This window comes from Hyalella azteca, unplaced genomic scaffold (genome assembly GCF_000764305.2).
Source record: "Hyalella azteca isolate HAZT.00-mixed unplaced genomic scaffold, Hazt_2.0.2 contig2766, whole genome shotgun sequence".
Taxonomy (NCBI): domain Eukaryota; kingdom Metazoa; phylum Arthropoda; class Malacostraca; order Amphipoda; family Hyalellidae; genus Hyalella; species Hyalella azteca.
The window spans coordinates 268,326-294,439 of NW_025933028.1; the positions used below are offsets into that span (position 1 = coordinate 268,326).

Below are 26,114 nucleotides of genomic sequence, written 5' to 3' on the forward strand. Positions count from 1 at the left end.
GACCGGACGGTATATGCTTTTAATTACGGTATTATTATGAACATTTAGCCTCTGCTAAGGTTCTCTAGTGCATCATTAAAACTAAAACAAAGGATAGTCTTGCGTATCATTAAAAAAAATCAATGTTAATGTTGTAAACAGGTCAGGTCATGCATCAGCCGCATTCACAAATGCGGACGCATCCAACATGAAAATTGGATGTGTCATTTATATATTGGATATTATATTATTATTGGATATTATATATTATATTGTGTATTGGATGTGTCAGATGCCTTCCAATATGCTCCTTCCATCTTCAGTTTAGAAGCTTATCACAAAGAAAACGACTTAGGTGTAACGGACCTGGTAAGTGCTTCAGTTTGCTTTATATTAAAAGCAATTTCTTGCTGTAGCATTTGCTGCTTCAGCTGCTCAGCGTCAACCTGCCGCCGAGCCAATTCTTTCAGGATCTCAGTCTGAAAAAATAAATCCCAAATTACATTCATTACATATCATTAGTCAACCACTATCAAGCATTAAATTCAAGAGATGATAAAACACACCATAATAAATTACAAAAACTGTTAGTATGTAAGAGTCGATTAATTTACTCATTCACCCACACCAAAAAGGACAAAATATTTTTTAAAGGTTTTTACTCGTTACCTTTTCCATGGCTGCATCCTCGAGATCTTTGCGCGTCTTGTCGAGCTTGGCAGTGAGATTATTCTTCTCTTCGAGACTGTGCATGCGTTCCTCGAGGTGCACTTGAAGTCGTTCCTTTGATTCTGCACCACAAAAATTACTCTTAAATAATATATCCGGACGCATAAGTCAGCAAAAAATGATAATATTAGAAAAAGAAATAAATTAGAAATGAAATTTCTAGAAATAATTTAATTCTAATGATAGACAAAATACTAAAACAATGAAATACACTATTAACGATATATTGCCTACTTTGCCGAAAAATTAATAGGCGAGAATGCAGAGAGGCGAACTTTGTTCTTCTTGCTAATTTCAAAATGAATGCGTATAAAATATTAAGAAAAAATGTCGTACCCTGGAGAAGCTTATGGACAGTAGCAGAGAGGAGAGCTTTGTTCTTGCTAATTTCAGAATAAATGCGTATAAATATTTAAGAAAAATTGCGTACCCTGAAGAATTTTATGGCCATTGGCAGAGAAGAGAGCTTTGTTCTCCTTGCTAATTTCAAAATGAATGCGTTTAAAATATTAAGATAAATGTCGTACCCTAAAGAATTAAAATGAATGCGTATAAAATATTAAGAAAAATGTCGTACCCTGTAGCAGCTTATCAACAGTAGCAGAGAGACGAGCTTTCTTCATGCTAATTTCAAAAGGAATGCATATAAAATATTATGATAAATGTCGTACCCTGAAGAAGCTTATCGACAGTAGCAGAGAGACGAGCGTTGTGCTCCTCATTCATTTTAAGTCTTTGGTTAAGTCGGAGCAGCTCGCCGCTCTTCTCATCGAGCTGACCCTCCAGTCGGTGTATGCGGTCCTCTGCGGTGCCGTGCTTCTCCTGCACCTGCAGGTAACGGCAGGGTCGAGGGACCAGGGAATCAGGTAACGGCAGGGTCGAGGGACCAGGGAATCAGGTAACGGCAGGGTCGAGGGACCAGGAGATCAGGTAAGGGCAGGGTCGAGGGATCAGGTACAGGGGATCAGGTAAGGGCAGGGTCGAGGGACCAGGGGATCAGGTAACGGCAGGGTCGAGGGACCAGGGGATCAGGTAAGGGCAGGGTCGAGGGATCAGGGGATCAGGGTCACATGCGTGATTTTAGGAAACCACGGGGGGATAGTAGCAATATTTTTATAATACAAGGCAACCGCGAGGCAGGATTTTTGATATTTTTCAGTCACAAGGTAATTGCGATGCATTACTTTCCAAATTTTTAGTGTGAAGGAAATACAGGAATGGATAGTTTGATATTTTTTAATATGCAAGGCACGGAGCAGGATATTTTTACGTTGTACAATTCAAATAGAATGTAGAATATGAATACGAGAAAGAGCGACTTGTCAAAAGATATTGACTGAATGGTAATTTTCAAATTTTTACAAATATTATGATTCTTATTAAACAGGAAAGAGAAATAAAAGTGGAACGAATGATAAGAAATCATTTAATTAAAATGTATATCATAACGTCAAGTAGATGATAGATTATCATAGTAGATAGAGCTCTTTTATTTAATTTCAGGAAGATTCACGGGAAACTTAAAATGAAAAAAATTGAAATGCGCAAAAAAATGATACGTTAGGGAAAGTCGTAATTAAGCGTTGAAACGTAACGTTACAACATGCAGTCACATTCGCCCCCCAATGAGGCGAGTGAAAAGTCAATTTCTCGTTGACGTTAAAAGTTAAAAAAGGTAGAAGACAACGGAGAAGATTCACATTAGAAAAGGTACAGAGCATTCAGGTATTAGATGACAAATTTGCAGATGACAAAACAGCTGGTGAATAATGGAGGAAATAATGCAGTTCATGCACACATAAGTAACATGGAATCCATATTACTTCCATGAAGCGAACGGTATTGATTAATGATTATCTCGAGTTATCAGAGTCAATGAGTGAGTTGTGCAAAGCGTCGAGATGTGCAAAAAGTCCGTTTTTTTTGGCAGTTAGAAACAATTTTAGGGTCAGTATTGGAGATAAAAACCAATCGAAGTACGACTCAAGGAGAATTGTGGAGGATTTTAGGTTGAACGACACAATTTTTACGGCGGATTAGTGGATAACAACGTGAAGGTCGGAGGGTCTTATAATAATAACAACGAATTAACATAACAGTCCAAGGGATTAGTACAGTAGAAGACCTCGACTTGCCGAAGAAGTTTACAATATCCAAGAGGATTGTGAGTCCGTGTGAGGGGAGAGAGTGAGAAGGGGGAGAGAAGACACAAAACACAGTATTAGGGACATGAACAATAATTGCGGAGGACGCCATTTAAATGCGTATAGGTTTGTACCAGCTAAGGCAACGAATTCATTGACACTTCTAAGTGGCTCAACAACAGCGAGGTGAATCGTGGTGCTGTAGAAAATTACATGGGATCGACGCACACTTCAATATGAATGTAAGTTTTTTCGGGAAAATTAACATTCAAGATTAGCAAAATTAAAAACGTAACTAAAGTTATGAAAGTAACGTTCAAACGCTTCACGTTTTCAACGAGACGTTAGGGGTCATTTGTATGAGAAAGCAGAAACAAGATGCGAGTCGAGCTTGGAAGACTTTTTTTTCAAATCCAATATAAGGGAATAAAGATGAGAAAGCTGATATATATATAAATAAGAAATATTACACACACATAAGGCGCAAGAAACTTACAATAGCTCTTAATAGCTGATTTTAGTTAAATAAATTCATGAGTGCACCGGTGTTTAGAAGTCAGTTGACCACCATGTATACACAAACAACTCACGTCGAATAAGTAAGCAATCATGAGGATAATTAACGCGGGTTTGAAAATCTGTGACGCATTTGAAGCTACAAATGAATACTTTATTCTTAAGTTGGTATTATCAACACAATTTATTCATTCTACTCGCACGTTACTAGGACCAAGATTCGTAATACAATAAAATATTGATAATATAAAAATAATATTTCAAGCATAGCCTTGTAAACAAACGTCACATCTCAATGAATGTAGCCGATAAACGTGATTGAAACGAACCAAAAAATAATAATCCTGCGTCTGTGTTAAGTTAATAGTAAGTAAGAGCTTATGAAGCGAGAAATGCAAGCAGGTTAATTAAATATAGTCAAATATGCAATCGTCGTGAACAGATGTAAGTGCAATCGTTGATTGGCGCGACTTTATGAGATTACAATCTCTTCAAAGTAAGCACTGTAAGCAGATTAAATATTCAAATAAGCGCATATCATCATGTATACATGTAAATGCAATCGTTGAGTTACTTGACCTCATACGATAACAAACTCCTCGTGTCAGAACCTCAGGCATAAACAATATGAGTATATCGGAGATTCTGATCCATATGCTAAATTTGTTGACTGAAATGAAAATGTACACAATCTTTATTGAGAAATACCATATTCCTGCTTCGTTCTTGGGGTTTGTCATAATTCAACGAATTGAAGACAATAATGCGTCTAAAAATGGAAGAAGTGAATAAATTGTAGCTAATTTGATAGCAGCACTAGAAGACACTTGTCAAAAATGGAAGAATTTGTAGTAGGTACGAGAAATAGTCGAGGGCACTTAAAAATCCAACAATTGAATGCCTTGATATTTGGTCATCAGATAGAAAGTGCTTTGAAAATCACAACTTTGTAGTGATTAATGTGAAGTTGCATTAAAAATACGGTCTTTGAAGTGATTTGGAAATTTAAAACTAAATTGATAAGAGGATTATACCTTTTTGGGGATCAAAGAACGAGACTGAGCGCATCGAGTAAGAAACACAGCAAGGAGGACAATGAACGCAACGCAAATCCAGATTTGATCGAAATAAAACATGGAACCGCTTCCAACTTTTCGTTAATGATTGACAAAACCTGCAGCGAATCATTTTGGCCATCATGATGATAAACAAACTGAACTGAAGAGATCAATAGGCATACAATATGAGAGACCTAAAGAAGAGTTTGTTGGCAGTATTGATGATAAACAAACTGAAATGATGACATCAATAGGCTCACAATATCAAAGAAATAAAGAAGAGTTTGTCGGCAGTATTGATGATAAACAAACTGAAAATATGAGATCAATAGGCTTATAATTTCAAAGAAATAAAGAAGAGTTTGTTGACAGTATTGATGATACAAATGAAATGAAGAGATCAATTTTGTGGCATTATTAATGATAAACAACCTGAAATGATGAGCTCAATAGGCCCATAATATCATAGACCCAAAAGAAGAGTTTGTTGGTAGTATTGATGATAAACAAACTGAAATGAAGAGATCAATAGTCTTACAATATCATAGACCTAAACAAGAGATTGTTGGCAGTATTGATGATAAACAAAAATGAAGAGATAAATTTTGTGGCAGTATTGATGATAAACAACCTGAAATGATGAGGTCAATAGGCCTATAATATTCAAGACGTAATACAGAGCAAATCGCACTGAAATGATCAGATCAGTAGGCCTATCATATTTAGGACGTAAAATAGAGCAAGTCGCACCTGGTGCAAGGCCTCCATGCGCTGCTTGAGCTCCTGCTCCACGTCCGGCAGCTTGGCGTACTGCGCCAGCTTCTGCTCGCTCAGCTCCAGCTTCTCCTGAATGGCGCGGATTTTGTCCTCTTGCAGCTAAAATTAAAGCTTTCGTTAGAAAACATTACAAAATTAAATGAAATTTGTTCAAGAATTATTGTTCATAGATGCAATGGAGGTGTACGGGTCTTGTCCTCTTGCAGCTAAAATTAAAGCTTTCATTAGAAAACAATAAAAAATTGAATAAAATTTGTGTTTAACAATTATTGCTCGTGGATGCAATGGAAGTGTTTTTCTCTGTTAACCCCGTGAGTTACTACGAAATTGAATACCAAACAATCATTCACATAAATCAACGACCATAACGATAAGTTTTTCCAATGTGAACTCGAAGGCAAAAAATTGAAGGGAGTAGCAAAATGAGTTATGATAAAGTATAATGTTACTTACATTACTAATAATGTCACTCGTTTGCTTGAATTGCAAATTCACTAAAAACTTAAAAGCAAAGAAAACTCCACAAAATTTCATAGTATCATTAAAGAAAATGGAAGAAAACGTTTCGGAGTCCAGCTCCTTCGTCAGTTCGAAAATTCTAGAACACAGATAAATCAGTAATTAATACAGTCAAGATTACAATAAAAAACATAAGCTATATAACCTACCTATTTACAATTTCAAGCGGGTAACAGCTAAAAGCTAAATTCAAACTAGGCCTCTGTTTAAAAATATACAATGATTCTAAAATGCGCAAATCACTTACATTACTATAGTAGTAATATGATGATATACATATCATCTACTATATAATATTTTCTATATATTATAACAGTAATAATAGTTAAGTGAAGCATACCTTATGCTGCGCCTCCCTGCTCTTGAGTTCCTCCTCGAGCTTCTCGTTGAGGTCGTGCAGTGAAGTGCTCTCGCGCTGTGCGTTCAGGTAGCGCTTCTCCAGCGTCGCGATGCGTTCCTCCTGGTCTTCTTTCTGTGCCACGTTCTCCTGTTCAAACACGAAATTTTATCAAACGTTTCCTTTTCAACATCATCACTGAACTTTAATAAGGCTCTCATTAAAACTATTTGAGTTTAGACATTAAGCTTGAAAGCCATTAAAGTTACCCTATACACAGAGAAAGGAGAGAATAGAAAAAGCGTTCGTTTGTGTCCATCTCATAACTTAACTTTAATGATCAATTGTAATTAAAATTTGAAACAAAGTAGTACGACTATCGAAATTTGAAACGTTTAGTCGTTCGACTGTCGTAAACGACCGTACTTCACGCGCACGTTTGCGGCCGTATTTCCAGCGGCCATACCGCAGCCGTAGCTGCGCATCCTCGCTGCCTGTGGTCGTTCTTTTCTTTATTTAGAGCCGTCGTGTCTCACAGATATAAATGTCTCACGGTCAGTCTGGCCGTAGGTTGTTTTATCACGATCGTACTTCTGAATAGTGGCGTAGTCTGCATCGTCGATGATGTTATACCAAGCTCATTACCGTACTTCTGCTGTTGGTGACCGTGACCGTACCGCTACTGACATTGACCGTGACCGTACCGATGATAATTCTTGCTTGCTTAGTGCTCGCTCTTTAATGTTCTGATTGCCGTCTTTATACTCGTTGAAGGCTTTGTTGTCTCTCGTGCTGTCTTCCGGCAAGTCACAACCGTAGCAATGAATGTTGACCGTACAAACAAGCGAACTTACAGCCGGTGCTCGTATATTTCTGACGTTATTATATCGGAGTCTTGCTGGTATGAACGTCTCGAAGTTCCGCACGACCGTTATTTCTGACCCCACCGGCAGACGGCCGGGGCCGTAGCGAAGATAGCTGCAGACCGTATTGGCGTGACGGTCACCACAGTATAACAAGCTTTTGGCGCGAACTTTAAGGTCCTTACACAGGCAGACGTCGCACACATATAAGCCTAGCAAGGCACGCCGCGACAGTTTCGAGCTCCGCAAGGTTCAGCCCTTTCGATACCCTCGGCCATTCTCAACTATAAACAAACTCGAGGTTTTTCTACTCCAACTTCTGCGGCCAAGTCACATCCTGCCTATAATTGCTCAACATTGCTCGGGCCTTCTTCACAACTTTACATAGGCAATGTTTAATAATAAAATATAAACTATTATAAAGCCATAATTACCAACGCTTCGTTCACATCACCCTCTAGTGATAGTTGAACACGAAGAAACACTATTTATCAAGTTACATAGCATTTATAAATAGATAAAAACTAACATTATAAAATTAAATTCATATACAACACGAAAGAGACATAAATTAGACCAAAGAATCAGGAAAACCACATAAATACCCCTTTAGATTACGTGAATGTTACGTTAATGTTCAACTCAAGATTACGTCAATGTTACGTGAATGTTTAACTCAAGATTACGTGAATGTTTAACTTAAGATTACGTGAATGTTACGTTAATTTTTAACACAAGATTACGTGAATATAACGTTAATGTTTACCTTAAGATCACGCTGCAGTCTGGCATTGATGTCCTGCGCCTTGATGAGTTCCTTCTGTGTGACCTGCAGCGTCTCCTCCATCTCCTGCAGGCGACTCTGCAGCTCCCGCACCCGCTCCCTCGCAGCCGATAGCTCCACTGTCTGTCAATGGCATTAAACTTTAAATACTTTCAGCTAATACTAATAATGTTAAATAAATAAACTCTTTGATTCTCCTGAAGATCATACCTCATTTACGACAGTTGTCATTAATATCATCTGGTTTATTTCCCGGATAATTAAAATGTAGTTAATACGTTTTCATGATGATAGGGGAAATTCGCTTTATGCAATAGCGCAGGGACAGGTAGTGCCAAATACAATCACAAAAAATATGTTTCCAGCAATGGCCCGGAAAAAAGTAGTAATTAAAGACAGAGACAAATCGTGTTAATTAACAGCGAAAACATTAAGTGCCACGTAATGATGTAGAAAATTGGTCAAAGAAAGAACGAAAATAATAAGTGCAAGTACATCGGCTAGTAACAGGGTAACACAATTCAACACGCAATCGAACGAAACTAATAAAATTAAATTATTTATTTAAAATAGAGGTGAGTTCTCTGATCAACCGAATTAAACGAGCGAAAAAATTTTCATTATGAACTGCGTTTTAACTGTGAAAAAGAATGAAGGAAAAAATATGAATTAATTACGCCGTTCCCTATGAAAAATTGTTAAGGACATTTTTTATGCGAATAATTGTACATATATTTTGTAAAATTTAAATACACACTATTTTAAGCTTCATGACTTATAACTACTGAACACCCACAGTCTAAGATTTTCATCCCTCTAAGTTCGGCCTCGGTGACTCTCAAAATCCAACGCTGGGTAAAGTCTTCAGCTGTCCAAAAAACTGTTCGTAAAAACACAAGATGCAATCCAGATGGCGAGTAAGAAAATGATTCCGTCTGCTATTTTACTGAAAGATGTCGAGCACAGCGAGAAAATGTTTCCCAGTTCAAATTGAGCACACAAGCCAACAGAGAGAAAAGAGGCATTCAACGGCAATACGATCTTGCATTGAAACAGCAGGATATAAGTCGTGCAGTGGACGTTCCGTTTGACATGACTAGGTTAATGATATGAATGAATCAGGAACAAGCGTGTATGGTGTCAAAGCAGTATGAATGTGAATTTATTGTCTAAATTTCATAAGTATCCATTAGGCAAATTCTTAATACAGGACAGGTAACACAACAAACACAGGTGTCAACCTACGAAGAAAGACGGACAGTAAGACAACAGACATGCTTCTGCTTGGCAAGAAAAAAAAAAGACTAATCGCATGCAAGTAACATAGTTTATGTTCGGTTTTACGAAAGGTACATTAGGTTAATTTGTACTATTTTTCCAATTGTGCAACTTACACTATTCATCCGTTATCTTTAGTTTATTTTTTCATTATATTTACTGAAATGCTACGGCACACATATAAATTCAGTTCATAACAAGGAGTTTCTGTCGCATAAGATATGTTAAAGGAGCAGGAAAGGAGTAAAATCCACCCTAGCTAACATGGTTCAACGAATTTTCAGCTCCGAACTATACTGTTAGAAAAATTACCGTTAACGGTATTACCGGCGTTTCAGTGGCCGGTCGGCACGTGAAAAGAAACATCGTTTCACCGTTTTTATTCCAATTTAACACCAGAATCCGTAAAACATCTGATAAAAACGGCGAAACAGTTTATTTTTGCGGGGCGACCGGCCACTAGGATGCCGGTGGGACCGTTTTTCACCGTTTTTTCTAGCAGTGTAATAATTCTAAGTAGCATGAGATCAATACGAGTTAATTTCTCTAGTACGAGAAACGCGACGTTAATTCTATGAACGATCCAAAAATTTCGAGCGAATGACTTTCACCAATTTTGCACGCCTTAACAGCAAAATAGTTAAACTATTAATACGAGAATTGCGTGAGGAGGCATTTTCTTAAATTTTCGGTTCAGAATATCAGGTTCCAAATAGCGCAAGAATTAGATCAGCCATTAATATCGAAACGGAAATGTGTTTTAACTTTAATGATAATAAAAAATTGTTTAGGCTACGCAGCAATCAGATGAACATTCGAATTGATACGATTAAAATAAACCACAAGCCCATCGATCAGCCTGGAAGATGCATGATATCTGCAAGTGACTCGCACAAGCAACAGTGAATTTAAACTATAAATAATAAAATGGTTGTTATCAACAACACATTTTACCATTTTCTCAAAACAAAAACATACTTTAAACACAAATAAAAAAATAAGCTTGCGGAAAATAAAACAGAAATTATGTTCCCCAAAACAACTATAGTCTGATAATTCGATAGTCGATTAAAATCTTGCACGAAAACATGTATAATCGCAGATGAAATTAGCGTGAGTGGCGGGCATGATGAAAAACTGGCAGTAAAGTCAAGCTCGGCAGGAGAAATGATACCTGCTTCTCGAGCGACGTGTGCGTGTCGCGAAACTTGGTTTGAAGCGCTGCGTACGACGCTTCACTGCTGCCGTTCGCTGCCGCGTTATCATCGAGAGGCTGTCGCACCAAGCCACATATAAGCCACCACTCAAATCAGTATAAGTAATTAGAGTTTTTTTTGCAATAACTTTCTTTTATTTGCAGTAATGCCGAAACACCACTCAAATCAGTATAAGTAGTTACAGGAGTTTTTTGCAATAACTTTCTTTTATTTGCAGTAATGCCAAAACACCACTCAAATCAGTATAAGTAGTTACAGGAGTTTTTGTAATAACTGTCTTTTATTTGCAGTAATGCCGAAACACCACTCAAATCAGTATAAGTAGTTACAGAAGTTTTTTGCAATAACTTTCTTTTATTTGCAGTAGTGCCGAAATCAGTTAAGTTTATGAAGAAAATGAGAACCTCCATATTAAGGCGAGATCGGACTTCGGTGCGTAACGCTTCGTTGTTCGTAATTACTTAATCCTATATAGTTTAGCGAAGTAAACTCGCAGTAACTCGAGTAGAGGCAGAACTTTTTTATAGTTGCATTTAAAGGAGTGCAATAAAGTTTATTGCTGCGTCTCGATAGAAGTTCGGCGCTAATGAACAGAGGCGAAAATCACCATTTAGAGTTAATCACCAATTGATAGGAATGCTTTAATGAAGTGTAATAATTTATTTATAACAATAATTTAGAGCTGAACTCAATCACCAAGAGGAAGTGAATGTTTTAAATTTCTCAGAAGTCAAGCCAATCAAACACAAATAGGTTGCAATTGGAAACTAAATCAAGAATTTTACAACGATTTAGGATAGCGTGAAATACGGGACAGGATGCACCAAACTACTGAGAACTAACCAATTGTAAAACAAATTTGCAAACTTTAAATTTTGCTTGAAATAGTACTTATAGTAGTGCCCATATTACTCACCGAATACTTTTATTAGTACCCATTTTACTCACCGATACTTATAGTAGTGAGCATGTTACTCACAATACAAAAAAGTTCATCATGAAATACCGAATAGTAGATCAAGAGAGTGAGCATGCCTTAAAAAAGGGTTCTTATTTTCAAATAGTATAACTAATCAGCTTATATTATTCAATAATGTAATTGATGCGAAACAACCAGTCTATTTTTACAACAAATACATTGATAAACTAATCACCTGTAGGAATAAGCAAACACGCTGAAAGTTAAATGCAGCGTATAAAATTAGTTTAATATCTTCAGTTTCATGGCATGATTATTGAGATGCTTCCTTATTAGAAATTTGCACTATGAATGTTACATGAAAGATCAGAAGTCATATACTATGAAGAATAGTATATACTGTGCATCGCAGTTATTCGTCTTCGTTGAAGAATTTAGAGTTTTCATGATAGAAGGTATTTCTACGACAGTATTTAGGTTGCAATGGAAAGCTTTCGCTTTCCATTGCCCAGACATTGTGTTTCTCTGAGCTAAACAACAGTAAAACTGCATACTTGACTGAACAGAAAATAGTCCATGTCGAATGTAAACGTTAATACCATTAAAAATTTTGCATAGTTTTTAATAATTTGGGAATTGTTATTTGGAGAGGAAATATGGCTGAAATGCAGCGCACAAGAAGTGACCTACCGCAGCGGAGTCTGGGGCGGAGCCATTAGTGACTCTGGACGAGGCGTCGATGATGTCCGTCTCGCCGTTGATGCGGTCGCTCTCAGCGCCGTCGCCAGGCACCTTGCCCATCTTGTAGTGCGACAACTGCGCGTAACATACACCTCACTTTATGCTACAATATACAAGCTTTTATACATAAGATATACTATGCACCTCACTTTATGCTAGAATATACAAACTTTTATACATACGACATGATATGCACCTCACTTTATATATCAACATACAAGCTTTTATACATAATATATACTGATATCGTGTATACAATTGTAGAATAAATAAATCGTCATGCATCCAGAGAAGAAAAAATTTTAAAATTATGAATACACAAAGAAAACAACCACGATTTACAGCGCATTTGTGTATAAACTCGTACAGACATCCGTAACGTATTCAATGTGTGACAGTAATAGCAATAACAGTAGATCGAACTCACCTCATCCCGTGTGTGTGACAGCTCCGACTCCAGAACGCTGCATCGCTCGATGGAAACCCTCAGCCGCTCTCGAACCTGGTCACAGTAAACAATTAGCCATAATAATTCAAAGACACACTATGATTAGATACTTGTTAGACATTAAATGCTACTAGTACACTGGTGGTATATGATCCTTCTGAGCCCTAGAAAGTAACTAGAGCGACGCAATTGCGCACATTTATAGGAAGCGAGAATTCCATGAAATCATCTTGTCAGAATCTCCTCAAAGTTCGAAATAATATGCTTTTAATTTCGAACCCTTCTTCACGGAAATATCTCGACTGATTTGTCATTATGTAACCGCTAAACCCTATTCGAACATGTAATTAGAGGACATTTTTTCAGCTGCCCGAGGTAAATTGCCGTAGTTCTTGAAGGTTTAAATACCACGTAATATCATAGAAATAAAATTTAAGATTAAAGTCAAAGTAGAAGAAAAAACAATTTAATTCAATATTTAAGAATGAAATGCAAATAATTTATTAATTTGAAAGCATTAATAGTTTTAAATTGCAAGCAACCATTAGTAAAGAAGAGAAGCTCGTCCTTAGGCAAGCAACGAATAAGAAACTAATTGCCCACGAAAATTTCCTAATGCATGAACACAAGGAACTAATACGACACTCAAGTCTGCACAAGCTAACCAACAATGCCCACAAATATATTCAATATTAAAAAGCCTGCAGAGAAAAGAGGACAACACGGAGGAGTGTAGATTTAGTCCAAGACAAGGCTAGCACCTCCAGCACATTCCTAAGTAAATTGATGTAATGCGTCCAGACACTGCGCTCAATGCCACAGTAACGAACTTTAGCACAAACAAAGCTGCTACGAATAGTGAACTGCAACACCAAGGACTTTGAAGCGGCAAGTAAATTGCAGCGTCAGATGAACTGAAACGTTAAGTAAACTACATCGCTCATGAAACTGTAACGATAACATCAATGCAACGTTATCAAAACTGATGCTTGAAAGATGGTAACATCAATAATGGGAAAGTTACTAGGGACGCACTCCAAACAAAAAGGAAAATAAAGCCATCTTCGTCCCTGCCTTGTTCAGCCAAGTGATCGTAGATGAACAAACAAAATGGCTATCAAACTCTCTTTAAAACAAAATGAAAAATATACACCCTATCCAATCCCTTACAACAACACCCTGTTGAGGATGAGCAAGAACTTGGTGGGAATGTGGAAAATGATGAGGGCCTACTTGCAGGTTATTTTTTCAAATAATTGGAGTACCCATGCATATATTTCCACTTCTAAGCGATAGAAATCTACTGTGAAAGTCAAGAAAAAATATGAGGAGTATTTTCGTAAAATTATTCAAAACATGCGTTGATGAAAATGGAATTCAAGTGAAAATTTTATTGAGCAGTTTTTATTCAAAATTCATTCACTCAAAAAAATTTCAAATTTTATTCAAAATATTTTATTCATGCTTAACCATCAGCGGGAGTATATATAATACCTTAATTCTTGATAAGGCAACTATGAGTTAGGTTCATTTGAGGGTCGAGTATGCACCTAGCGCGTAAAGTACAGGAAAATCGTGGATCACAGTAACATCCTCGATGAAGATGTGGCCGCAAGTATCCTTAGGGAGCAGTTTTTCTCCGCAAACGATAATTAAGGGGCCATGGCTATAGGCGGCATGCCCCACAAAACAAGCGCGACTCCATTAAGTAAATTTCACGTCGGTGCCCATATCGGGCGCTGGAACTGCTTATCACATACAGATTCGAGGTCGAAACACGAAGCACAAGTTTAGAAGAAGTGCAACTTTACCCGTAGGTAACATTCTACGATTGTCCTGGTGTAGGAAAGTTTCTCTGCATGCACAACGGCGCGAAAAAAACGTTGAACAGAATCATTGAACTATCGTTCATTTCGACACGCGACCAAATTAGGATCAACAAACAAAACAACTTTCCAGAGGCGAAACTTTGGAAAAACCATATTTTATGTTGTTCAAAGTGTTAGGACAAACTAATTCAGAATTTTGGTATTTTTTCTGTGTAAATTTAATCGAATTTCTCCTCTTTATTATTAATTATTTAAAACCATCTAAACTTTTATCTGAATTTTCATTGTAACAATTCGTTGTGAGATTTCAAGCGTCATACAAAAACATAAATATCAACGAAGATCTATAACTCGCTTTGAAAGTTGCAAGAAAAATTAAACCATTATATAATTAATTTCTCTATTCTAATTATCTAATTAATTATCTAATTCTTTTCTCTATTATTGAATTGACAATATCAAAGAAGTCAATTAATGAGCATGAGACGGATGAAGTGTCTGATAAAATCCGGATTTCACCGTCACTGAACCGCCTATTTGTTTTCCAACATATTTCTTAATTACCTTACACAAATAAATGACGGATCGGCATTGTTTCGAAGGAATTAACGTTCGCATTATTAATTGCGAAGCAAATTATCATGCATGTTGCTTTATTGAGTAATAATACGACATTACATTGATGATTCTCTGCCTCAGGAACCGATTTAGATCTCTTAGAGATCCCGATCGATCTCTTCAAGCTACCTCATTAATTATGGACCATCCCTGCCTTAACAGAAATCAAAAATTAATCTATCATCGAGCTACAGCGACCAACGAGGAAATATTTGAGAATCTAGCTAGTCGTGAGCCTCCGCAGACTATTATTGCTACGGTCCAACCCAGTGAAAATTTACAGACGCGGCAGCTTCTGATTTGGTTTACCAGAAGCTGGGGCGACTCTAAATTTTGTTAGGGAAGTCGAGCTTTCAGGCGAACACACATCGAATACCGACGTCAAGAAAGTAAGTCTAATTAAAATTACTGGGATAAGATAATTAATGTTAATCGGCTAAATAGGGGTGTAAATAACATAAAAATAACCGTTAACAAACCCGACCTAAAGTACGTCACGGGTAAATGGTGTTCTTGATACAAATATCTCATAGCTGAAAATCAAAACAGCCTAATAGATTCAGATACCAAAGTTGAACAATGAGTAACGTTTGTTCAATGCCACTAGGAGCATAAAAATGGTCCCGAATTAATTGTTGCTAAGGCTTAATACAGCTCAGTTATATATAGACAAAAAATCTATACTTACCGAGATGAAGAACTAAACAACAAAAATCATTGCAATAACGAACAAATTTCCTGTGGAGTTTTGATTACATGCGCCGCCTAAATCATTTTTTGACAATAACGTTAAAGTACGGTAGCTAAGATGAAATCTGTGTACAAAATCCTCACAAGTATTGACTTGCAAGAGAAGGAAATTATAAGCACTACAATTACTCGTCGAGAGCCCTGTGTTGCTCGAAATAACGTCAAAGTTCAGTAGCTAAAATGAAATTTATATATAAAATTCTTACACGTATAGACGTGTAAGAGAAAGAAATTAGGCACATACCTTCTCGTCGAGAGCCTTGTGGTGCTCAAAAAACGTCAAAGTTCGGTAGCTAAGATGAAATTTGTGTACAAAATTGTCACAAGCATAGACGTGTAAGAGAAAGAAATTAGGCACACACCTTCTCGTCGAGAGCTTTGTACATGGTGTACAAAATTCTCACAAGTATAGACGTGTGAAAGAAGGAAATTAAGCACCAACCTTCTCGTCGAGAGCTTTGTACATGGTGTACAAAATTCTCACAAGTATAGACGTGTGAAAGAAGGAAATTAAGCACACACCTTCTCGTCGAGAGCCTTGTGCATGGTGTACAAAATTCTCACAAGTATAGACGTGTAAGAGAAGGAAATTAAGCACACACCTTCTCGTCGAGAGCCTTGTGCATGGTGTACAAAATTCTCACTAGTATAGATGTGTAAGAGAAAGAAATTAAACACACAAACCTTCTCGTCGAGAGCCTTGTGGTGCTCGAAGAGCGACTTGAGAGCCTTGAGCACCTCGACCTCCGACGACACGCCGGACTGTGACGCTGCTTGTCTCTTAACAACTGTCATGCGTAATGACCGCTCGTGTCGTGACACCAGGCACTCCAGGTGCTCCAGCAGCAGCTGCACAACCATACAATAACTCAATTAATGAATGAATTATTATAAATTGAAACACTTAAAATAATAAGATCGATAAGATTATCGTCTTTTGATCACCGCAGCAACTATACCGCTCAAGTTTCGGCAACTGGCACCCAAAGTGATGCAGCAGCAGTTGTAAAACCATCTAATACTTTAATGTAAACACTAAAAATGGATCTAATTTTAAAATTCACGATTCAAGTGAGTGCACAAGATCTACACGAACATACCACTATTTAATTGGCGAAAGGAAAAATCGGGGGCAAGTAAGAATGATGAGAAAATCATGAGCTGCGCAAGTGTTGTATATAGAGATAAATTAATGTAAAATAAGAGATATATCAATGTATAATACAAGACATATTAATGTATTATAAGAGATATATTATTGTAAAAGAAAATGCAATGATATTTTTACTCCCGTGATTAAAATTTAGAGAAGTGAAGCAGCAGCGGCGGGTTCATCAATCACATTAGTTGTTTAACATGAAAAGTATGAGAATTCAAGAAAAAAAATGGTTACACAACACGTTCAAACTTTTATAACAAATAATTGAGCTGGCACATCGAATATATCCCGATTACAAATATTACCGACGAGGAAAAAACTTGTCAATTACAGAGCGTGAGATCAGATTTAATTTGGGAAAGAGCTTTCTTAATTAAGAACCAGAAAATAATCACTGAAAATTTCAGAGCAGAACCGAGTGATAATAGTTAAAAGTAAATTTCAACATAGCTAAATAAATTTTTGAAACATATAGATCGAAGAAATTTACTCGTACATATTTTCGTTAAAACATCGAATGACTGAAAAAAGAGGCTTCGCGCCCTCGACAGGTAAAAATTTTTGGACAATGAATTCGATACGAATGACTTATTTCATATAGGCTCTTAATATTTTTGCAGCAAGCACGGACAATAATAACATTAGAAGAGAAGAACCCTAAGAACGTGATGGAACGCCACGTCAAAACTAGCCCATGTGCAAACCAACAATAAAGTAAAATATTCGAATTAAAAGCGCCAATTTGAATCGAATCACAGAGGCAACATAAGACGAACTGCAACTGACTGAAACCCATACTGACTGAAAACTCACGTACCGACAGCAGCAAACAAAACAAAATATCACGCAAGCGGTAGCATCGTGGACTTCCAGAAATTGCAAATCTGGGACTGTGCCATAAAACTCGTTCAAGTACACGTAACCGTAATTTTATCGTCTGTGATTTGTGGGTTTAGCTTGAAATGTCGTTAGTGATTGGCTGATGGAGCTAAAAACTCGAAACCAATTTTGATAGCAAAGGTTTTTTGGCAAAATAACAATGGGACCGCGAATACGTGCCTCATGCTAAATGAAATACGCATCATTTAAATGGAGATCGACCAGTTAGCTCGAGGTAACGCCAGAAAGAAAGCCCTTCTCTTTTGCTTAGATATCAAAGTAGAGTGAAAAGGCTAAAAAAAATACATACAGTCGCTTATAGTTTCAAAAGGGGTTCTGAGGTTAACCCTTAGTCTAAAGCCTATAAGTACAAAAACATAGTAGGCGATTAAGAACAAACGCTCACTGGCGCGTATCTTCATAAAATTACATCATATTTTAAGCAATAAGTACTTTGAATTTTATATACTTTTCTACTTGTAAAAGTTTGAAGAAATGAGCTTTGGAAGTTGGAAGCTTAGAAATGAGCTTTTAAAAGTTGGAAGAAATGAGATTAGATAGAACAACACCCGCAACATCAGTGAAGTAGAAACAGATTCCAAATATTTTACGAAACTAAAAAAGTGAGGTAGTATTCAATGAAGTAATTTCTAGTGAATTAGAAAGTCACACTCGACTCTTGGCTCAATTCGGAATTCCAGACATCTTTGCCACACTAGAATGAAACAATCACAGCAGGAAGCTGCCCAACTGTGCTACAATATCCCATGCATGCGGCAGCTGAGATATTGATGCGATTGCCTTGGTAGCCTCGCCGCAAGTTGTGTGCCCATAGCAAGCATCAGCCGCCCAGTTAAGAACGACGCCGAAAGCATGTCGAGTTTATGATCGTTGCGCCATGGCAGCACTAACGTAATTTGCATACGCGACTGCGGCAGCCTCGGGAGCCCAAAGGTATAAAGCGCATTGGCCACGGCTTGAAGTCACTCATGTTTACTACATGCTCACCCTCAGACTTGAATCGAGAGAACTACAGTTTTGCTTTATTCATTAGATTGCTTGGATTGTGAAGTGAGAAGTTTATACTCATGATCTAAATTCGAATCCAAGTTGTTAGTACATGAAGGTGACCAGATCATGAGAGTTTGACTATCATGACTGTTCATGACAATTTATTCGATTGGTTCTGCCGTCCGATTTTTTTTCAATTTTACCAAAGCCACATAAGGAGATACACAATAAATGCATATATTATATACATTTAAATTCATATTGGTGAGCAGCAGCTAATGAAAACGCTGAGAAAAAATTGAGTGTTCTTATAATTTTACCTAAGATTTTAGGATGAAAGTTTTTTTTGCAAATAAATCTGAAAGCAACTTTGTCAGGTATAAAACTATTTTCAATCCAAGAAACTGTACAAATTTCGACGCATTTTTTTGGGGGGTATTGGGGGCAAGTTTATGCACCAGTGGGCCTATACTTTCAAAAAAAGTTTCATAGACAAGAAAATAGAGCGTAAGTATTTACGTTCACTTAGCGAATTTTGAAAGTATGGCCCCTGCAGTTTGCTCGTTATCAGGTTGCGCAAGAGGGTACAGGAGGAAGGGGTGCGTTGAAATACGTGACGCGCCGCTCCGTAAGCCCCCACAAGATAAAAATACGCGGGCTAATACTCGACTTCTTTACGGCCGGCGGACAAAAAACGATGCAAGTAGCAGCGCGAGTCAAAAATTTATTTCCAGGCTTAAAGACGCATGGAGTAAGTTCCACAGGCAATAACCTTTACTGCAGGTAATAACAATAATAATAATAATCAGAGAGCGAAGGAATCTGAGTAATTCAGAAGGAGGATTTGTTTCTAATGCCATGAGCTTACGCCTGCTTTGCTAGCTTTCAACAATATGAGGACATGAAATGGAAAATTTAAGAGTGGTAATGAACACTGTGCCGTCTGTACCAAGTTATATTATTACTACATAACATCCAAGCTCAACAAGGTAGTGCTGCAACAATCTAGTTAGCCATCACCGTTCTCAGTCCATCGCCAGTCCAACTCGCAATACACGTAAAGACTCTTCAAGGGCACAACGTTCGTTTCGTGTCACATCTTGTCATTATGGCATATAAGTCGCAGCGAGAACGAATCATTTGGGACTGTCATGCTCGACAATCGGCAATCGATAAAAGAATGAAATTGCATGCCCACAACACCGGCCAAAGCTTCACAAAAGCCGACGCTTGACTGCCAACAAGGAACAGACTTGTGCGAATAACAACTGTCTGCTCCACAACAAAGCAGCAATGCATTGCGTAAATGAAGGCCGGTCAATATAGATGGCTCAAGATAGTTGGCCTGTGATGAGGCGCCTCTATTTCCAGCATTAATACAAGCCACTCTAGGGCCATGTCTGTTGACAGCATGACATAATACCTACATCGTCTGAACGACTAATTGAGACGAGCACCCAGCGTCCTGAATATCACAGGAGTTATAAGACGCATGATAATGAAACATAGCACGCATGCGATGCATGTCACACAAATCAAACTCTAAGGTGGAAATGTACTTCAACTTAACTGATCCATAATAACCAAAAATCGAAAGAGCAGGAGCAATTGCTAATTTATCTTGCGTATATACAATGACAAAATGATTCACGACGCAATCAATGTCAATCGTAAAACCTTACCTAAAAGTATAATTCAACGAACTTCACAGTATTCAATGTTGACCGCATCCAAAGGCATTGTAATTTGAATTAGAGTCAGAGGTTTAAACATAAATATTTCATGAGGCGCAACAGACCTGTCAGCCCAATGGTCACCTGAGAAGATGAACTATATTCACTTATTTAAAGCGATGTCAGCTAACTCTATTATCTTGTCTACGTCACCAGCAAAATGCTTCACTGTTCGAAATCATTTGTGGTTAATAGAAGACCAATGAGTGGTTGACTGCCGGTATATGTGCCAACGCTGTACTAATTTCAACCGGGCTTGCAGCCTGATAACGGAATGCTGCAACCCTCGCATAGACTAACAATCCAATTAGATGTTGAATTGTTGATTCATGGTTCTATCAGTTGATTAGTTGTTGAAGAGAGTGGAATGAGCGAGCATATAAAAGAGAAAAAACACTAGCGTAAAAACATAAAAGCTGTGCTGAATTAGCTCATTAACTATTAACTTCAACATTATCAATAATATTGACATCATTTACCAACCAATTTAGAAGCTTATACGTTAGATTTTTGGTAGATTTTGGTAGGTATATATGGAGTGAATAAGAGGAGAGCAGCTTGTGTTATGTTAATTTGTGGCAATATATGGAAGAACTTTCGATTTTCTTACTCAAATTGGAAGCTTATATATATAGCTCGTATGTTATACATATTTGGAGTTTCTTCATTGTTTCAATTATTAAATTCTAAGACACCATATACTATACTATTCGTAACAAAAAGTTTCTATGAATCTGGCGACACATGCGATCATTGGTCGATCGGATGTTAGCGTCACAGTATAGAAGCTATTTTAGCTCTGGATGCAAACGACAAATCCTTATATCCTATCATGCTCAGATTAAATGCTTCGTTAAATCAGAGTCAGATATTAAGTTTTGATGTCAATGTCATGCCTATAGAATCAGACCGCATTGCTTCAATTTCCCATTACCATCCCATACTTTTTACACCCAGTAACTTTGATTATTTTCATTTCCAAACTTAAATAGTTCTCGTCCAACACCATAACTTGACTAGCGCACTTCAGTAACTTTGATCGATTATAGGCAAACTTTGATGGAGTTTGGAACTGTGACTCCATTTTCACAGTTTGTTATCACAACTCATGAGCTCAATTAGCGCACTTACCCTGGTGTTGTTGCGCTCAGCTTTGAGCTCGTTGATCTCCTCATCGCGCTCCAACAGGTTCTCGCGAGCTGTGCTCAGCTCCTTCGTCAGCGTTGCGAATTCCTGCAATGAAACGGAAATAAGGTCAGAAATACAACGAATATTGCAAATAATTACACGTCTGGGGGCGTACTATTGGTACATTATAGGTACTATGTGTACTTAAGTTGCTTAGGTACATGTAGCGGTCGAATACTCGTCTGTGATTGGTGGGATTAGCTTAAAGGGCCGTCAGTGATTGGCTGACGGAGTTACAAACTCGTAATTATTTTTGATAGTCCGACCCCAGAGCCACAAGTTCCTGAGCATACGTTTTTTTACAAATAAGTAATAAGATATCGAAAGTTAATGATATAATAATGACAATAATGGAAAATTTTCATGAAAATTTATGAAACTTTGCTACAGGACATCAAAAAAGGGTTAAACATGGAGTAAGTGAGATTAAAGGGAAATTTATTGAAACGTGTAAAACATTTGAATGGTGAATTTACAGCAACATAGTGCAGCAATATTTCTGAAAAATCTATTTACTGAAAATTAACTGGACACAAGCAGGCGATGACAATTCGAATTAATATTAAGGGTGGCGCATCATTGATTACAGATTACAATGGTAGATTATAGGGGCGTAACAGTGGATGGCCACATCTGCCAAAAATCGACAGTAAAACACCAATAAATCGAAAGGGTTGCCAATATAGGTGGTGGTCATGGATGATTTGTAGGGTCTGAATCATCGATGGCGCATCGCAGGTTAATCTCTTATTAGGCCTCTATAACCGTTTGCCCAAACTGCGCAGTGTACGAAGTAATTGGCCACTGTAATTTATCCAACAGAAGACCGAAATTCTTGGGTTGCGGGGCATTCGAGATCAAGCCGTATGACCTCGTTCTGTGTGGTTGGCTTTTAAGGTATATTGATTCAAGTAAATTTACCGTGTATTGGTAGGTACGAGTATAACTGACAGACAGATGGAAAGCGTTCACAAAATTTTCGAGCCAAAGTAAAGCCACTTGTTGTACATGTATCAGACTGCTCCTGATATAAATTTTTCGAGGGACAACTGAAATTTTAGTGATGGTGAATCTTATTTTTCATGCTCATCCGATATAGTGCATAAATTTGTTGCGAATTTTGCGTAAGCATAAACTTGCTGTGTTTGAAATCTTGTGATCAATTGAGACAAATTTATTGTATCATTAATTGTGAATTACATGGATCGACTAAGTCTATTTTAGGATATTCTCAAGTTTCTTCATTTACCTAAAGCTACGTTGCCGAAGTTGGTATTTCTAAAGCGCTGAATTAAGGGACTAGAGTAGAGGATTGTGGGCATCGAGCTTCTTGCCAACTTATCATTGTTATGTCCTGCTTGTAATTATGTAATATAAGAGTAGGTTGTTCATCAAAAATTAGCCTATTAACGAATGAAAATTCAGTTTACTATTTCTGACTTCCATTGTTAAATCTATTTATCTATGAGAAATTTGCGCATATGGCAGGATAACTATTTAAGCTCAAGTCTACATTTCTAAAAAAGATGACTCAGTATCCTTCCAACTTAAAAAATTATAGATTAGGGTAGAGAAAAAATATTGACACGGACTGGTGAAAGTATTTCACGCCCAACATTTCATAGGCATCAAGTGATATCAATTTCTTTTTTCATGCAATAATATTCTTGGCGAAAATATTTCGAATCGATCCTCTGCCAAAATTGACATAATGCTCACATTAAGAATCTTCGATACTTATCAAGCATTTATCGTACCCGCTACTCTGATCTGAATAATTGTTCATTACGTTTACTGGAATATAGCAGCTTGTTCATATAAAGTGGTTAATGACACCGTCTAATCATCACGGTAGTAGCTTTTACTTCTGTCATTTGATGAATTTACACTTACAATACTTCAATTTAGTCTCTTAAAATGACTCGAGCGCTAAGTCCTCTTCCATAGATCAACGGTAGAAGCAATTAGCTTCGCGCGACGGAGACCTGAGTTCGATTTCAGCAGGCAGGGACTTTACTTCAAGTCGATTACGGTACTCACGAAGTATGTGTATATTTGTTCCTGTTACTTGTCTGAAATTGTTGATGGCTCAGCCATGTTGAATGTGTAAAATAGTCCCCAGAATATGTGATGGTATGAAGAAATATTAGTAAACGCAAATACATCGTATTTAAAACACAGAAAAAATGTTAGCGACTTTATTTTAGAGGCGGTCATCGATAGCTCATCGATACGCCATCTTCAGCCAGGGTAGTTATTGGTGGAAATGATATTTTAGGTTAGGGTTGCCATTGGCAGGTTATAGGTAGAACTTCGGGCCAAACAAGCCATCGATGCGCCACAGGTGCTACACCTATAATTTTTACCTAGTCACCAATAATCATCGATGCTCTACCAATTATTTTTATTTTGGAATAGGGTTGAAGAGACACAAATAAAACCAGAGCTTCAGAACCAGTCATGCCGCGCCAAACTGAGTCAGGATGAGATTGCTCACCCCGATTCCTGAATAAAATTTGAGGTAGTGGATAAATCATTTATGTTAGCATTGCAGCTGGTTATACTGTAATACTATGAAATGTATCGTATCAACGACCCTTCATAACTCGGTTTTTAAATGACCTAGATGCGTAGAATGGACAGCAAAATATAAAAAATATAAGTCCATCATTCTTCAGCGCACGATATTAATCAACTATCGCAATCGTTAGATCCAACTATTTTCCACCAATATAGAACAATGTCATTTACGAAAATTCACTACTAAACTGTAAACAGAAATGATTATCAACGTCAACCGCAACGATTTGGATTTAAAAAAATAAAAAGCACTTTATGAAGCAGGGAACTGAAAGTTTCAACACAATGCAATATAAGGAGGCAATGCGAGAACGGTCGAAGCACCCCTTCAGTTTTCATCAAGAGGGAAGTTATAAAAAAGTTCAGAGAAACTCGACCGCAAAGTTTGGCAGGTGCGGCACAAGAAAGAATGATAGGCCTGAGACGCGCTGTAATGAGTTGACCGCAGGAAGACGCAAAAATTCGACTAATAATCAGCTTTTTAAAAGCCTTCCAAGTGCGATTTTTTGATGCATAGAATAAGCAACAAATATAAAGAGGCGCGCCCTATTCCGTGGGTAATGAAAAATACGATCAAAACATAATTGAAGAAGAAATCGCATACACAGATAGCACGACGGGGAACAGAGTGAAAACTTGATGCACGAGGGAATAAATAGAAGCAGCAAGAAATGTTCATGAAGTTCATGTAATATTAAGCTCATTAACCTGCTGCTTCTTGGATATTGGATATAAGAACTCCGTTGTGCTCAAAAACACTCATAATACAGAGTACTTCTCACAACGCAGATGGAATGATCAAGCAAGATGTGGAGACAAGCAGTGTCAAAGCAGACAAGGTATCTGCAATACACTACAGGGGCAGTGAATGCAAGGCAATGGCCTCCATAACGCGCACGCAAATTGTCTTCTGGAGCTCATAGGGTCTGTACCATCATCAATATTGATAGATGCCACGAGAACGAAATTTTAAAACGCAACTCAGTTCCCTTAAAGCCAGCACTTGTGTGGTAAATGGTAAAAAAATAAGTCACGCACTTAGACTATACTAACTCTTTAGAATAATCTGCGAAGTGTAGAAATATACGATAACGTTCAAAGATTCTGGTAGACTTGAAAATAAGTCACAAATTTATAGAGAAAGATAGACTGGACTGGAAACATGTTGTCAAAGAAATGGATCAGCGTGTCAATTAACAACGAATTTCTTAGGTACTTTTGAAAATTAAATGAACTGAACGTTCGATAACTATAGTACAATATGAGAACTAATTGAAATACAATAATAAAGAAGTATGCATCATCTTAAACAAAATTAATTTCATAAAAAACTTATGATAACAAGTAATTAAGGTGCAAAAATCTCGAACGGCAAACGATCCAATCTCAACTCTGCTTTAACATGACAGGTTTCAATTTGAAAACTTTTGACGACATAATAGGAGTAATATTTGAATAAAAATAGGAATCGGTAAAATGTCGACACCTTAAAAAAGTAGCATCTTTTTCGCTCAGAGATCCTTTACTATCGGCTGTACGGGCAATCTTTACGGAATAGTTTTCAACTTTATGATGAAACCCATGGAATTTTGCAGCGACACAACGATGGGTATCGACGATAGCTAAAAGCCATCAACTCAGATTTATATTTCGCGCAACTCAGTATAGCTGACGATAAACTGGAGTCTGATGTATTGTTTGTCAAGTTCTGATCAAATTTCCCAAGCTTCTATACAAGTTAAAGCAGTTTTGTTGATAGAGGAAATTCATATGTGTCGCAATGTACGTATGTTAGTGGCCTGGCAAGTTACGGCAACGGGCAAGTTTCATTCTGCCATATATGGTTTGTGTTGACGTTACCTATGCCTAGGTTAGTTCTCAAACTTATCCAAACTCTCGACAAGTAAAGCCAAAGTTGTAAACAAATATTATAATACGGCAACGAGTACGAAAGGCCAGAGTTCCGGGAATTCCGGAATAAGATTCTCCGATGCCTAATTCTGCCCAGTCCTCACTGATAAAAACGATAACATCAGCTGACAAGAATTTAATAGCGAG

General features: G+C 37.4%; 1 protein-coding gene across 8 annotated transcripts in view; it reads right to left on the reverse strand.

Moving 5' to 3' along the window:
• The window catches only part of LOC108667472 (liprin-alpha-1), a 121,352-nt gene that overhangs the window by 14,490 nt on the left and 80,748 nt on the right, over positions 1–26,114 (reverse strand). For 7 of the 8 annotated variants that reach the window (XM_047885684.1, XM_047885685.1, XM_047885683.1 and 4 more), the window contains exons 2-11: positions 21,420–21,521; positions 16,191–16,355; positions 12,289–12,363; positions 11,811–11,936; positions 7,689–7,829; positions 6,063–6,209; positions 5,177–5,302; positions 1,380–1,536; positions 649–770; positions 346–458 (exon numbers count right to left, since the gene is read on the reverse strand). In XM_047885684.1, coding sequence (XP_047741640.1) covers positions 346–458; positions 649–770; positions 1,380–1,536; positions 5,177–5,302; positions 6,063–6,209; positions 7,689–7,829; positions 11,811–11,936; positions 12,289–12,363; positions 16,191–16,355; positions 21,420–21,521 — 1,274 coding nt within the window. The remainder of the gene's footprint in view (positions 1–345; positions 459–648; positions 771–1,379; positions 1,537–5,176; positions 5,303–6,062; positions 6,210–7,688; positions 7,830–11,810; positions 11,937–12,288; positions 12,364–16,190; positions 16,356–21,419; positions 21,522–26,114) is intronic. The other variant, XM_047885681.1, reaches the window with a different exon arrangement.